The sequence below is a fragment of the Lemur catta genome, chromosome 14 (assembly GCF_020740605.2).
Source record: "Lemur catta isolate mLemCat1 chromosome 14, mLemCat1.pri, whole genome shotgun sequence".
In the NCBI taxonomy this organism is placed as follows: domain Eukaryota; kingdom Metazoa; phylum Chordata; class Mammalia; order Primates; family Lemuridae; genus Lemur; species Lemur catta.
Window position 1 is genome coordinate 413645 of NC_059141.1, and position 15523 is coordinate 429167.

General features: G+C 62.2%; 1 protein-coding gene across 8 annotated transcripts in view; it reads right to left on the bottom strand.

Moving 5' to 3' along the window:
- KNDC1 (kinase non-catalytic C-lobe domain containing 1) overlaps window positions 1-12581 on the bottom strand; it is a 44299-nt gene extending 31718 nt beyond the window's left edge. For 3 of the 8 annotated variants that reach the window (XR_006739187.1, XR_006739186.1, XM_045568213.1), the window contains exons 1-3: window positions 12403-12581; window positions 5763-5961; window positions 5225-5283 (exon numbers count right to left, since the gene is read on the bottom strand). Coding sequence is in view for 6 of the 8 variants with exons in the window: in XM_045568213.1 (XP_045424169.1) it covers window positions 5225-5283; window positions 5763-5961; window positions 12403-12501 (357 nt within the window). In the remaining 2 variants the exon portion in view is untranslated. Of the gene's footprint in view, window positions 1-260; window positions 309-411; window positions 1347-5224; window positions 5284-5762; window positions 5962-6062; window positions 6173-10333; window positions 10362-12402 lie in introns of those variants that run through there. The other 5 variants (XM_045568218.1, XM_045568216.1, XM_045568217.1 and 2 more) reach the window with 5 other exon arrangements.
- Window positions 12582-15523: the final 2942 nt, after the last annotated feature.

Below are 15523 nucleotides of genomic sequence, written 5' to 3' on the forward strand. Positions count from 1 at the left end.
ACCTCCAGTTTGTGACCGTCTTTCCTCTAGCAGCTTCTTGGGAGGGACTTCTCGACCCCAGGAGGTAAAAATGGTTTTCCTCTGTTTCCACTAATATTCTCATAACCTTAAAATATCTATCCGTAACCCACTGAGGGCTGTCTCTGTGCTGGCGCCGTGGGCGCGAGTTTGGGGAGCGCCCAGAAGGATCCGCCCTTGGGTGCGAGGTTCCCAGCCTCGCCGTCAGCCCCTCCGCTGGGCTGGTTCCTCTGTCCCCGGTCCGGGTTGTGCCGTTTTAATCACTGTAGCTTCACCGTCTGCCTTAATATCTGCAGGACAAGTTACCCTGGGTTTGCTTGAAAAAGCAGTTTGTCCACTTTCCCATTTGCAAGATTTTACAAAACAAATACAAACTCTCCCACTCCCATTCAAACACAAGCCAAAAATGGTGGAGATTTTATTATAACACAGTGGCTTTTCATACCAATCTGGGAAGGACCAGCTGTTTTACAAAATAAAATTTTTACGTGTAGAGACAGGGTCTGTCTCCTTTTTAAATTTTGCTTTTAGCTGACAGACGACAGCTGCCTGCACCGTGGCTCAAGGCGCTGTCCGGCCACGGCGGCGGAGCCCTCCGTTTCCCGTCTGTGGAGGCGGCCGGCGGTCTGCTCCCGTCACGCCAGGGGTTCCTGCGTTTCTGTTGCTGCTACAAATGCAGCATTTTAATTTCATTCCTAACTGGTGATTGCTGACGCAGAGGAAGGCGCTGTTTCGGGGCTGTGTCTTGTTTCCCGCTGGCCCCTGAAGTCTTCTCTTCTCGCAGTTTCCGCTGAAGGTCCCGGCCCAGATGCAGCTGCGCGGCCGGCGGGCCCTGCCTGGCCTCCAGCCTGACCGCTGGAATCCACCCACGCTTTGTGCACCGGGGACCTGGTCCCTGCGGGGAGGAACCAAGGCCGTGGCCCTTCACCGCGGGGGCCCAGGGTCTGTGTGGACGGGGCCAAGGAGACGCTGGGCAGAGCACCGAGGTGAGGGTCGTGCGAACATGGTACTCCGTGAGTTCCCGCAGCACACGGGCAGGGCAGGTGGACGCAGAGCCGGCGTCATTTGGGGTCATTGTCACGACTGCGCAACAGCTGGGTCAGGTTGTTAGAAAACCCCAAGTCTTGTGTTTTCTCTCCTGTGGGTGCCGGCACCATTGCATTGGAACGCAGGTCACCCCGGAGCACCCTCTGCCTTTCTCTTAAGGAACAAAAAGTCAAGGAACGCAGCAAAACTCATGTCCAGGGACACTGGCAGCCGTGTGTTCACGCTCAGGGCAGAGAGGAAGAGACGCCGAGAGCCAAGGCTCGGGGAGAGAGGGGCAGATGCTAAACCCACAAGTGCGAGAAAAGGGAGGAGCAGAAGTGAGAATCAATGGAAAAGAAAACAGGCCAAGAGAGGTCGGGACACAGTGGGCTCTGCAACAGCCAGTGAGGTAGCCCCCCACCCCGCAAGACAGAGACAGGGGAGCGAGGTGCAAGTCCACGAGCCGTGGTCCGAGGGCCTGCAGGTGACGCAGCCACCGCAGATTGTCCGTGCTAAGCAGACCCTAAGGCCGACTCAGTAAGGCATAAAGAACCCATTAGTCCCGTAACCATTAGAAATTGAGCAGTAGTTAAAAATCTTTTCTCCAGGCCGGGCGCGGTAGTTCACGCCTGTAATCCTAGCCCTCTGGGAGGCCGAGGCGGATGGATCGCTCGAGGTCAGGAGTTCGAGACCAGCCTGAGCGAGACCCCGTCTCTACTAAAAATAGAAATAAACTATCTGGACAACTAAAAATATATATAGAAAAAATTAGCCGGGCATGGTGGCACATGCCTGTAGTCCCAGCTACTCGGGAGGCTGAGGCAGGAGGATCGCTTGAGCCCAGGAGTTTGAGGTTGCTGTGAGCGAGGCTGACGCCACGGCACTCACTCTAGCCCGGGCAACAAAGTGACACTCTGTCTCAAAAAAAAAAAAAATCTTTTCTCCAAGAAAACAGATGGCTTTATAAACGAACCTCACCAGACTCTCACGGGACAGACAACCCCGTTCTTACGCAAGCGGGCAAGGAAAGAAAGATGGGTGCTCACACAGGACTTGTCGAAATCGCCAGCAGAGTGGAAAGCTGCCGGTCCCCTCACAGATACGCCCAAATCCACAGTCAGCACCGGTGGATTTAACAGTGTATGAGGAAGGTAAGACACCTGGACAGCCTGGTTCTTCCAAGGAGGAAAGGGTGATTTAATACTAGCAAATAAGTATGTGAATATTAAAATCTCAGTGAAGGACAATCATGTGATCATGGGAAAGGACGCAGAAGCCACATTTCCTAGAAGTGACAGGTACACTCAGGACAAAACTTGTTGCCGCGGGGAACCATGTGGCCGTGTGGCTCTGGAGGGTGGGAGGTGCCCTAGAACCAGGGCGACCCGCGGCCCCGGGCGGGTACACGAGGGACTCTCCCCTTCTCCCAGTCACTGCTGTCCTCGCACTGGGGATGGAGGGACTTGAGCGCGACCGCTGGGGAGGAACGCCTGGTATGGTCAGTGGCTTGATTACGAAAAGAGAAGAACTAAAAGAATCTGTAAGTTATTGGAAATAATAAAAAATGTAGCACGATGGCTGGCTATAAAATTAAGATATTAAAGTGAATTGCATTTCTATAGATTAGCAACCAGCAGAAAAATGTAATTGAAAAGATCGTCAATTTTAGAATAGAATCAGAAAGTATCAAATTCCTGAGAATAAATCTAATAAAATCTAAGACTGCTATAATAAAAAAAAAATTTTTTTTGGAGACAGGGTCTCGCTTTGTCACCCGGGCTGGAGTGCAGTGGCGTCATCGTATTAACAGCTCACAGCAGCCTCAAACTCCCGGGCTCAGGCGACCCTCCTGCCTCAGCCTCCTGAGGACCTGGGACTACAGGCACCACCACGCCCGGCTAATTTTTCTATTTTTAGTAGAGACGGGGTCTCGCTCTTGCTCAGGCTGGTCTCAGGCTCTTGACCTCAAGCGATCCTCCTGCCTCGGCCTCCCAGAGTGCTGGGATGACAGGCGTGCACCAGGCCAAACATTTTTTTAAAATGTCAGATCAACTTCAGGTGGATCAAATGTGAAGCACAAAACTGAGAACTCGTGGTAGGAAATATCAGTGAATACCTGCTGGGCCCGGAGGTTGGGAAGGTTTCCTAAGACACAAAAGCCCTGACGGAACATTTGACTAGTTGAAACTGAGAAGCTCTTTCTCATCGGAGGACACTTCGGGCAGCGTTTCTCAAAGTGTGCTCTGAGAGGCTGAAACCATTTTCCTAGCAATGCTGGAATGTTACCGCCTTTTCCAGTCTGCTCTCTCCCCAGCAGACGGTGAGTTTCCCAGAGGCCTGGTGACGTGCCGCATCACGGCAGACCGAACGCAGAAGCCGCCACGAAACCCCCCTGTTGTCCGTTAAGCCAGACGTTAAGGAGATTTGCAAGTATGTGAGACAATGCCACGCTCCTCACAAATGTTTGGGGGAAAATATTATTTTTCATAAAATATGCTATGTGTGTCAACACACAACGGGATTATTACTGTCATTCTTAAATGACATGACAGTTAAATATGTTTTGATTTCTCAGTTTTAATATATAATATAGTAAATACTGAGAGACCAGAGCTCTTGGAGCTACTTAGTGTTGAGGAGTGAGAGGGGTCCTGAGACCACAAAGTCTGAAACTGCTTCCCTAAAGGAGGCAGACAGACCGCAGATGGGGGTGGCACCCGCAGCCCTGACAAGGGGACAGGAACTTTGCACCAGGCAAGAAGCCCGGTTGACTAGGAGGTGGCCCGAAGCGCAGAGAGACCCTCCCCATGTCCCCGACGAATACACGCAGGTGGGCACACCTGGAGATGCAGTGCAGTGACACCCTGCTGGGGACCCAACCGGCCCAGCGTCCTGCCATAGGAGGAGGAGCCAGCGGAGGGGGGGGGGGGCGAGACGAGGGGCATTTTAGGAACCAGCTGTGCCTTCGCCTGCCCTGCTGCCGGCACAGCCCGTGCCAGACGCACACTTGGTGCCCACACTGGGAAACAGCCGGGGACACCGCCACGGCCCCACAACCGGCAGGGGGCTGCACATGGCGCAGTGACAGGGGAGGCGTGGCCCCCACACGCTGCTCTGCAGGTGGCGTCTGACCAAGCGTGTGAAAGAACCCGCAGGGTCACACGCAGCCCGACGGCCCGTGGGAAGTCACACGCAGCAGCCGCAGGGATGCAGGACCGCGAGGTGAGAACGGCAGGGGTGCGGGCGTGGGCAGGGCCCGGGGGACGAGGTCCCAGCTGCCCTGTCGGTGCCAGTCCCTCCCGCCCCAGAAACACAGTGAAAGAGTCAAGTCTGTGCGTGGACCAGGGATGAGAACGGCCACAAGCCAAGGACGGTGAGCACTCGGGCTCTGGACCCGTGAGGCCCAGGGAAGCGGGAAACCGGGTGGAGGGGCGGCGCCTGCCAGGCCTGCAGTCTGAGGGCCGAGGCGCGGGGGCAGCCGGGACGCCCGCCCAGCCTTGCGGGGCTGAGACTCGGATGCTGAGAGCGAAAATAAGCACACAGGTCAGACCAAAATCTTATTTTCAGGTCAAAATTCAAGCTAATGATGCTTTCACTGGGAAGATTTTGAGTTTGTAATTACTCATTTGTTAGCGACTGATTCATTTTCTCTGCCCGTCCCAGGGGCTGTAGGAACCACGCGGGAGCCACCGTGTGCTGAGCCAGAGCCCAGCCCAGCGGACAGACGTCTCCTCGCGGACAGACAGACGGCGCCAGAGGACAGAGCCTGAGCCCAGGACCTGGGGAGGGGGCAGCCTTGGGAGCTATCACCACTAGAGGCCTCGGGGGAACCTGCCTGTCATGGCCGGTAGTTTTAGGCACTTTTACTGTTGCATGTGGTGCATTTGCATTCCAGAAAACACAGCGTGAAAGTATAATAATGACACACGTGTTCAAAGCCACTGTTCCCACACATGGGGCTGTGACTGGGGCTGCCTCGTGGGGGGCCCCAGCCGCAGCCCTGTGGGGCCAGCCCTGTACACCAGGCCACGGTGGCCCTGCCCCCAGCCCCGCAGGGACACGCAGAGGCCACCCCCACGTGGGCACATTTCTGGAGTTGGTGGCAAAGGTGACCCCAACGGAGACCTTGAAGGTGAAGGTGAGGAGGGTGCGGCTTGGCGCACCTCCCGGCCACACTTACCTCAAAAGTGTTTCCGGTCACATCGAACTCCGGGGGGACAAAGGCGCCCTCGGGGTCATCTTGGAAAGGAAAGAGAAGGGTCACTCACCCACAAAATGCACGCAGAGTGACCCGGCAACCGGGAGCCGAGTCCCCTCCCTCGGGTGCCCCGATCAGACCTGGTGCCCCATGACGGTGTCGAGCATTTGCCTTCACCCTGGCCCGGGACCGGCTGCAGGGTGGGAGGACAGGGGGCTCTGCCCGGGCTCCAGGAGGAGGAACCCAGGCCCTGGAGGGCAGGGGAGGGTGCGGCTGCCCACCGCGGTGGGTGAGTCTCACCTTGGAGGCGCCACGTCCACCCCCTGCAGGGCCAGTGGGACCGGCCCAGGGACCAGGAGGGACGTTAGGCCGGGCACCTCTGCCCCTCTGAGCTGTGAGGTGGCAGCTCCCTCCCAGGCCTGCCCGGCCCATCCTCCTGCCCGCCGCTCCCGCCCGCGCCCTGCGTCCTCTGGCTGCGCCGGCACCTGCATGCACCCTGCAGCCCCCGCCGCAGCCTCACCGCTGAGCTGCTCCATGAAGCACACGTTCCCGCTGGTGTTGAAGGCCAGGGTGTCGGGCGTGATGCACAGCGTCTGGAAGATGGCGGCGTGCGCCACGCTGCGCATGGACAGGCTGCACTCCAGGCACACGGCCCAGGCCTCCTGCTCGCTGAGGCCGCTGTCCCGCAGGGAGAGGATGTCGGCCAGAGACACGTTCTCCTGCCAAGACAGGCCCAGCTGTGAGCCCGGCCTCGGCCCCGCCTCTCCAGCCAGGCCCCGCCTCCCCAGCCAGGCCCCGCCTCCCCAGCCAGGCCCAGCACCTGGCGCTGAGACTCCGCAGAAGCAGGACCTGGGCTGCACCTGCTCTTACTGGTGGGGAAGGGTGTGGAGCAAGGTGTCCTTGTAACGAAGTCACCCTGTTCTACGGGGACCAGAGCCGGGGGACATCTGGGGAACTGTTAGTGTGCTTCCCAGAGCAGGTGTCTGCTCACGGAGCCTGGGGACACGGCTCTCCTCCCGGAAGCTTGGCGGGAGCCAGAGGACTCATGCCCAGCTGGGACACCTGCTTGCTGGGCCACCCCTGACCCCACAGGCAGGTATGTGGGGTCGTGAGCCGAAGAGCCAGGTGTATGGGCATGTGAAGACAGATTTGGCACCTACAGAATGCACTCTGTGCAGGGCTGATGTGGTGTGATCCTGACATGCAACCACACGCATGTGACATGACGGTCACAGAGCTGCCCAGATATTAGCTCCAGCAGGACGCAGGCACGCGGTTCCTTCTGCATGGACAGACCGCCCAGGCCTCCCCGACTCTGGCCTCACCTCCTGACCCCGTGAGAGCTCAGCTGTGATCAGGATAGTTGCACCAGCACCCACATGCATGCACACGCACCTGCCTAACACGCACATCACACTCATGTGCACACATGCTCCCACCTAACATGACAGTTTCACACAAGTACACACGCATGTACACACATCTCTTATACATGCGAGCACATGCTGGCACATGTCAATACATACACTTTCACACATGTACACACCTATGTACTAGGAAGCCAGTCCAGGCACATGTGTGCTCACAATGCTTCTATCCACTTTCACGTACACCCCACACTCATGCAGTGGGAGTGAACACCCTCACATGCACACGCCACACACATGCTGGTACATGCCCACTCTCTTACTCATACACGCTTGCACACACCCACACACCTGCTACATGCAAGCACACTCACACATAACGTCAACCACATGCACTTTCACACACATGGCCCCCCAACCTGCACTCACACTCAGCACACACAGTGTCACACACACTAACACACGTGCTGCACACACCCACACTCACACACCACACACCCTGGGCTCCGGGCCTCTCCTGCCCACTGTGCCAGGCCCGTCACTGCCCCCACAGGAGCGGGAGGTTCGCGGGAGCCGGGCTGGGGCTGGCTGGTGTGGGTGTGGCCTGAGAGGATGGACCCGACCTGGTGGGTGGGGAGGCAGAGAGGCGGAGCCCCCCTCGGGGCCCAGCCCAGCAGCCAGGGCCTAAAAGGCGTCTCCAGTCCGGGAGTTTCCCCAACCTGCGGCTGGCACTGCAGGGGCCCCCACCACAGGTGAGGGGCGGGGGCTTAAACTCAAGCTCCCCCGTGTGGCCCTGCACATCGCCCCCCCTCCCCACCTTCCCGGAGCCCAGGGAGGGGCGAGACGACATCACCTCCCAGGCCCTTCCAGCTCCTTCTGTGGAGGGAACCTCCCCTCAGGGCTCCCGACCGATAAAAGGTCTTTCTCATTTGGGCTCAGCCTGCAGCCAGTTCTGCACTGCGCGGACCTCCTCAGCACTCAGGAGCCCGAAGAAGAGGTGCCTGGGTACTGTAGGCACACACATACGTGTGCACACGCACACACCCGTGCAGCTGCACACAGACTCACAGGGCAGCACACATGTACACACACGTGCATGCAAACACACAGGCACCCACCACACCTGTACACATGTACACACACCTGTGCATTTGCACACAAACTCACAAGGCAGCACATATGTACACACATGTGCATACAAACACACACATAGGCACACACCACATCTGTACACACATACATACACCCGTGCACCTGCACACAAATGCACAGGGCAGCATGCATGTACACATCTGCACACACATGCATGCAACCACACACACTGGCATGCACAACATGAAGTAATGACCAACTCCAGAGACCCCGTGGGTTCGTGCCCTTGAGGAGGAACAAGGCCAACCTGTGACGCGAGTCTGAGCCAGTCCCGACTCCACGGCAGCACCTGCTCACTCACACGGTGGGTGACAGATGTGCTCTCGAGAGGGGCACCCGGGTGCCCCCCACGCTCGGGCCCTGCGGGGGGACGCCTGCTGACAGTGAGCCTGCCCACCCAGGAGGCTGGACACCTGCAGCCCCAGGCGCCTATCTGAGAGGGGAGCGCCTAAATTCAGGTTTCCTCTGCCTGACTGCAGGGGTGGACTCCTGAGGCCTCCACCCTCCGACAGACCTGTCTCAGCCACACCGTCTCCCGCCGTCCCGGGGCGGGTTCGGCTCACACACGGCTGCCCGGCACACGAGGTGGGGCCTCGGCATATGCTGAGGGACACCCAGGCCTGAACTCCGGGGCCTGCAGCTGGTCCTGCTGCCCCACCCTGCTCCGGCCCAGGTGGGAGGAGTGACCCTCCCCTGCCCAAACGCACAGTGGCCTTGATGCCGGGGACAGGGAAGAGGGAGAGGCCGGGCGGGGCACAGACAGCCCTCACCAGTCCGTGGGGCCTGCACACCTGCACTCACCTCCCAGAGGGGCCGCTCAGGGACCCTGTGGCCCAGCCTCAGCACCAGGCGGGTCCAGCCCCACAGAGGGGCAGGGGCACCGTGCCCAAGTGAAATGTGCTCAGCAGGTGCAGGGCCTCGAGGTGGCTCCACAGAGCTTAGCGGGTCGCGGCAGATATTTCAGAGGGAGGTGACGTGCTACGAATAGCAAAGCTGGCCTTGGCTCCGGGGCACCATGGGGTCCACAGCAGGCTGGGGCATCACGGCTCCCACCCCTCGGTCCCCTCCTGCTCCTGCCAACACGGTCTGACCATGCTGTCGCCGGCTGGCATGTGGGGCTCTGTCTGCAGGTCCAGACCTCGCTCCTCGGGCAGGCCGGGGGCTCCTCACCGCCCAGCCCAGAGGGCTCACGGCCTCCCACGCTGCCTCTCATCAGCCCCAGAAAAGCACCGCCTGGGGGGCTGCGGGTCTGAGGGTGAGGACCACCCAAGTCCTGTTCCTGGCGGGGCAGGTGTTCCCTGCCTTGCAACTGTGGGAGGAGGGACTGCAGGCGGTGGACGTGACCCCCAGGGGTTGTTCCCCAGGCAGCGGCACACCAGCCAGAGGGTGGGGCGGCTTCCACTGGGACCCTCCCCGGTACGGCCAAGTGCCCAATTTAGGGGCTTCTGTGCACTGAGGAGGCCTCCACACTCAGAGGCAGGCTTCGAGCCGGTTTCAGGGGACCCCTGGGTCATTTTGCAGATTTCAAATACTCTCCCATAACCAACTGACTTTTTCAGCCTTGGGACATTCTAGCAGGACCTGCCGATACAGAGCTTCACTGGCGGCCGAGAACATCTGCTGGCATCCCCAGGCCTTCCCCAGGCCCCTGTGCGCTGGCATCCGCAGGCCTGCCTCCGGCCCCTGCGCGCTGGTGGCCCCAGGCCTGCCCCCGGCCCCTTCGTGCTGGCATCCCCAGGCCTTCCCGTGGCCCCTGCGCGCTGTTGGCCCCAGGCCTGCCCCCAGCCCCTGCGCGCTGGTGGCCCCAGGCCTGCCCCTGGCCCCTTCGTGCTGGCATCCCCAGGCCTTCCCGTGGCCCCTGCGCGCTGTTGGCCCCAGGCCTGCCCCCAGCCCCTGCGCGCTGGCGTCCCCAGGCCTGCCCCCGGCCCCTGTGCACTGGCGGCCCCCAGGCCTGGGGAGCTCCAGGGAAAGCCCCCCCCCCCCTCCAGCCCCTGCATCAGCCCCAGGGCTCCCCTTGGCTCACCAGGCAGGTGCCTCCTGCTCTGGGCTTGTCTTGGCACAGGTGTCACGTGGACCCCGTGCCCCCGAGCTCCTGTAGGCAGCAGCTGGGCCCCCCCACCTTCGAATCCTGAGCCAGCCCAACGCCCGGCACACAGGACATTCTGGGGAGGCACTCGCCAAGTGAGGGAGGTCTGACACGCTGCTTGTCCCCCAGGGTGTGTGAGAACCAGGGAACGCCCTGCCCCACCCCACACCGCAGGCCATCTTCATCCCCAAGCCTGCCCTGGCCTGCCTCCCTCAGGGCCACTGGCACCATCTGCTCCTGATGGGGCAGCCGGAGCTTCCCCTTCCCGGGCTGCGGCTGCCTGGTGTGTGTCTGCCTCCCCAGACAACACATCCCCCTCCACAGTGGCCGAAATCCCTCATGAATCCAGGGAGGGACACCTCCCCCAGGAAGTCCACCTTGCTTAGGGCCTGGGCGGAGCATCTCCCTGTTGGCTGTATGCCAGTGGTCCTTGCCCTGTACTGTCCCGTGGCACTGCCTCCAGGACCGGGCTAGCTGGCCACTCACCGCAGGCCCAGGGTTTCGGCTGAGGGTGGTCTCAGGCACCGTCCCCCCTGTGGACCAGGTGTCTGTGGGCCCCACACCCACAGTGACATGGCCGGGGCTCGGTGGTGGGGAGCTGGCACCTCACTGGCAAAGGCCGAGCTGCTTCCCAAAGAGGCTGCTCCAGTTTGCGCTCCCTCCGCGTGGGGGCAGCTGCCGGGGCGCCGTCCTTGCCAACGCGGCACTGTCCACCGTTTTAGCGCCGCCAGCCTGGCGGGCTGGGAAAGATATTCACGGCAGCGCGTTGTGCACGCCCTGATTATGACGAGCAAACGTCTTTCCTGTGCTCACCGGCCATCTGGATTTTCTCTGGAGTCATGACGGAGGAGGGACACTCCAGGGCCCCCGGGGGCTTCTACTTCTCGGCCCCACTGCGGTCAGTTGTCGGAATTAGCTGTCTAAGGAGTGAGTTCCTAGGTCTTCCGCAGGCTGTGTGTGTCCTGGGCCTGGTGCCACCTCCCTGTCCTGGCAGCTGCCCCGGGGCCGCGGCCACCCTGTGTCTCTCTGGGGGCTGCTGCAGCCCTGCCCACCTGCAGGCAGCCCCGCCTCCCCAGGGGGCCTACCGGCCTGTCCTGCTGGATACTACCACATCGCTGGCGTCCAGGTCACCTGCAGGCCTCCGTCGGGTCACAGGACGGAGGCCCCTGCCCCACGCATGGGGAGGGTGCTGGCTGGGGGACAGAAAGACTGTCGCAGTATCTGGGCTCAAGCTGTGGCACCACATGTTCTGCCCATGGGGCACCAGCTGCTGCCTGGTCATGCCGGGCACACAGGGGCCCCCCAGGCTCGGGCGCCGGGTGCAGAGCGGCCGTGAGGAGAGCCGTGTCCTCGGGGCTGCTTCCCACAGCGATGGGGCGACTCTTCTAAGGGACGTGGTGAAATGTGTCCTCTGGGGCGTCTCTGCAGGCCATGGGCTGCGTGTGCCCTTCTTCCCCATCAAGCCGGAGACACCCCAAGGCTCATCTGTCCCCTTGCCTCTCCTCTGGGCAGCCGCCAACTGCCCCAAATCCAGGCCGCTGTGGGGGTGGGGCAGCCAGCCCCAGCCCTGCCTCCGCGGCTGTCCGGAGACACACGCCAGCCCAGCACCTTCCCTGAAGGACGAAGCTCCGGCCTTTGCAGCCCACTCCCCCGGGGGCGGGGCCGCAGAGGGCGGAAGGCCCTGGGACTGCTGCTGCGGGGGCTTCTCTGCCCCAGGAGGGGCCGGCCAGGCTGGCGGAGGGTCTTCGGCACCACGCCGGCCGTTTAAAGAGCAGGCCTGCAGCGCTGTGCACGGCTCAACGGGAAACAGCAGCCCGGCGGCTGGGGCATTCGCCTGCTGGTGGTTTGGAAGATCCCACAACCCTGGGAGACGGAAGGGCCCCTCTGGGGGCTGTCTCATGCCGAGGGGGCTGGCTTCTTTTCAGGACACAGAGTTTATTCGTTTGACCCCAAACCACAGCCTGCAGGGCCCTGTGGGGAATCCAGGGCTGAGCTACAGGGACAGACCTGGCCGAGCGGGGACCTGCTTGTCTGCCAGGCTGGGCAGACGGGCTCTGTGGGCAGGTGGCCAGACCGCGGCCAAAAGCCGTGGGATGGAGACAGCAGGCGCATTCCTCGGTGCCTGGGGGAGGGTGGAGGCCCAGAGCCCCCAGAGAGCAGGAAGCAGCTCTCAGCCCTGGGGGGTTTCTTCTCCAGAGGCCCCTCAGCTCCTGAACCTCAGTCCTGGGGGGGCCTCATGCCCCCAGCTCCCAAACTGGCGCCCAAAAGGGGTCTGCTGCCCTGCGCTCCGCGGGCCTCCCAGGACTGGCAGGAAGGTAAACAGTGGCCCCCAGGCCCCGCCACCATCCAGCTAACATTTATGGTCAGGAGCCCACCCCACGCGGGGTGCGAACTTCGGCAGAGACCGCCCACCCGCCACCGCCCGGCGGCGTTCCAGGGGTCCTGTCCCTCCTGGCCAAAGTGTCAAAGTGAGGAAGGGGCGCTGAGGACAGCTGCGGGATCCCCCGCCGCCCCCCACCCCCGCAGGGAACACGGCCGTGGGGCCGGGGGCTCACCTCGTCCTCCGGGAGAGTGGGGAGCGGCTCGAAGTCGTAGAAGTCCGGGTCTCCGCCGTCCTCCTCGCAGAGCTCGGCCGCGGGGTCCGTGGCCTGCATCGTGCGGCTGGGGGCGCGGGCAGGGCGGGGGGCGCGCAGTGCACCGCGCTGTCCGCCGTCCCCGCGGTCCCCGCCGTCCCCGTCCGCGTCCGCTCGCGGCTGGGCGGCTCAGCCTCGGCTACGCGCGCCCGGCCGCCATGGCAACGCGCCGCGCGCCCCCCGCGCCTCGCCCGCCCCGCGGTGCGCCGCCTGCCGCAGTGTCGCCGGGCGGGGGACGCGCCAGGGAGCCCGGGGCGGGGCCGGGGGCGGCGCCCGGGGCCGCGGTCACTGTGGCTGGCACAGGGGGAGGGGGGACGCCCGGGGTCGCGGTCACTGTGGCTGGCACAGGGGGAGGGGGGCCGCGCGGGGCCGCGGTCACTGTGGCTGGCACAGGGGGAGGGGGAACGCGCGGGGCCGCGGTCACTGTGGCTGGCACGGGGGGAGGGGGGACGCCCCGGGTCGCGGTCACTGTGGCTGGCACAGGGGGAGGGGGAACGCGCGGGGCCGCGGTCACTGTGGCTGGCACGGGGGGAGGAGGGACGCCCCGGGTCGCGGTCACTGTGGCTGGCACAGGGGGAGGGAGGACGCCCCGGGTCGCGGTCACTGTGGCTGGCACAGGGGGAGGGAGGACGCCCCGGGTCGCGGTCACTGTGGCTGGCACAGGGGGAGGGAGGACGCCCCGGGTCGCGGTCACTGTGGCTGGCACGGGGGGAGGAGGGACGCCCCGGGTCGCGGTCACTGTGGCTGGCACAGGGGGAGGGAGGACGCGCGGGGTCGCGGTCACTGTGGCTGGCACGGGAGGAGGGGGGCCGCGCGGGGCCGCGGTCACTGTGGCTGGCACGGGGGTTGGGGGGTGCCCAGGGGCTCCCCGGGCGATCTCCTTGCCTTGGTCTCTGGGCACCTGGTCCGCTTTCGGGGGCTGCGAGGAGGTCGGGGTCTGCGCCCACCTGGGCACACGGAGGGTCCAGGGGCGGAGGGGCGGGGCTGCCGCAGTGTGGGGGGAGGGGTGCCTGTGGCGGAGCTGCTGGAGTTCGGGTCTCAGGGAGGCCAGTGGGGCCTCAGCCGCGACCCCCCACCTTGGCCCACTTTGGCAGTCCAGTGGCGCCTGATTAACCCCTTCGCCGCCCATTAGGGTCCACTCTCTGGGCCCCCCCAGCGCTGGGGAAGCTTGTCCCACGCTGGGGCCTGTGGTCTGTAAAGAGCCGGATGCCCCCAAGCACAGCAAAGGGCCAGAATGCCCCTTGGCAAAGGGCCAGGAGTGTGGGTGACAATCTCACCACCGCCCACCACCCCTGTCTTAGAGAGCAGAGCTGTGGGTCGGGGTTCCCACCAGAGTGGGCACTGCAGGGCAGGCTCTATCCTCAGAGCATAGCCTGGCCAGGCACACAGTAGGCGCTTGATAAATGCTCCTTGAATGAATGAGGCAAGGCTTTGGGGGGTCCTGCAAAGCCCTCAGGGGCAGCGTGGGCAGGGACACTGATTCCCAGCATTCTGTCCTGGGTCAGGTCTCTGTGGCTCCCAGCCTGATCTGGAGCTGGGGGCTGGGGCAGGTGCTGGGCAGAGTCCCTGCATCAGCCAGGTAGTCTCACCTTGTACTCAGTGCCTAAATGAGGGCCCACCCAAGTCAACCGAATCCACCATGGGGCACAGCCTCCCCCATCCTTGGGGTGTTTGGAAGCTCAGAGCAGCCAGCCAGGTGGGGTGGAGGCAGCCAGAGTTGGAGAACAGACATCTGGCTGTGTGGCTGTGGCCAGCGGTCCCTGAGAGCTCTCTGTGGGCCCCGAGGGGTCTACCGCACCCCCCGCCCCTCAGTCTCAGAGGGAGGGCAGATGTGGCAGGCAGGCCCTGCTCCAGGACTGGGGGCTCCAGCTGCACCCCAGTACTTGGACCCTGGATCCACAGAGCAGAGCGCCTGGGCTTCTAGGCCTCTCTGCTGCAGGGCTGGGGCGGCCACCCAGCCTGAGCGCACTCGGTGGGGGGGAACGTTGGCCATGTGACCACAAACGGAGGCTCAGGGGCCTCGCAGGCAGCAAACACTCACCTGCATCACAGCAGCTCTGCTCCAGGGCAGGGCGTGGGGTTGGCCCTGTGTCCTGGTGCCTCGTGTGGCAGGAGGAAGCAATTCCTGAGGTCAGAGCACATGTGCGTTAGGCACTCCACACCTTCCCAGACCTGATGAGGCGGCACAGATGTGTACATGGATGTCCCCTCAGACAGGACGGTGAAGAGGCCACGAGGGTGGCCTCCTGGCTCTGGCCTCCCCTGCCCTGCCCGGCCACCCCATGGCACGCAGTCTGGCTCACTCTTCCCTGGCTGTCTACTCATTCTCTGCCTCCCTTCTGCAGGGACACTTGTGCCTCCCTGGTGACCCTGGCGTGCGCTGCCCTTCTGGCTGGGCTGCCTCCCCCTGGCCTCCCGTCTCCACGAGGAGCCCAGGCCAGGTGAGAGCGTGCTCTGCCAGTCACTGGCCCTTGCCACCTCGGACACTGTCAGGGTTTGTCTTGTTCTTCGAACCCCCTCTCTCCCCCAGACCTGGCTCCTGACTTAGGGCATGCAGTCGGCGCTCGGCCGGACCAGGCTGAGCTGGGGCAGCTGGAGCAGGGGTCTGCAAAGCCTTCCTCTCGTTTTCCGTAAAAGAATTCTGAAAAGCTGTCAAACCACTCGTGAATTTTGAAGTCAACATCTAAACTTTTCTCGAAAAATAAAAAATGTAAGTAATTGCAAAGAATGTAATTGCTGGATGATGTAAATATTGACACTTTGAAATAAAACCGTCAGTCGCTCTTGTAAATGTATCCACAAAGCTAAATACCAAAGTGGCTTTGATAGCCACCACCAATCGAGTAAAAAGTACAGAAGCACATTCTTCCCTAACGGAAGCCCTTGTCCTAACGGTCTGTCCTTCGCTCCTCAGAGTCATTTCATTGTGCTCAGAATTTTTTTCCGACTATGATATTTTATGCCTGAAGTTTCTATTGACTCCTCATCACACTTTGCAACAAAAAACACAAGTTTTAATAAATTGAATATTTAATAAACATTT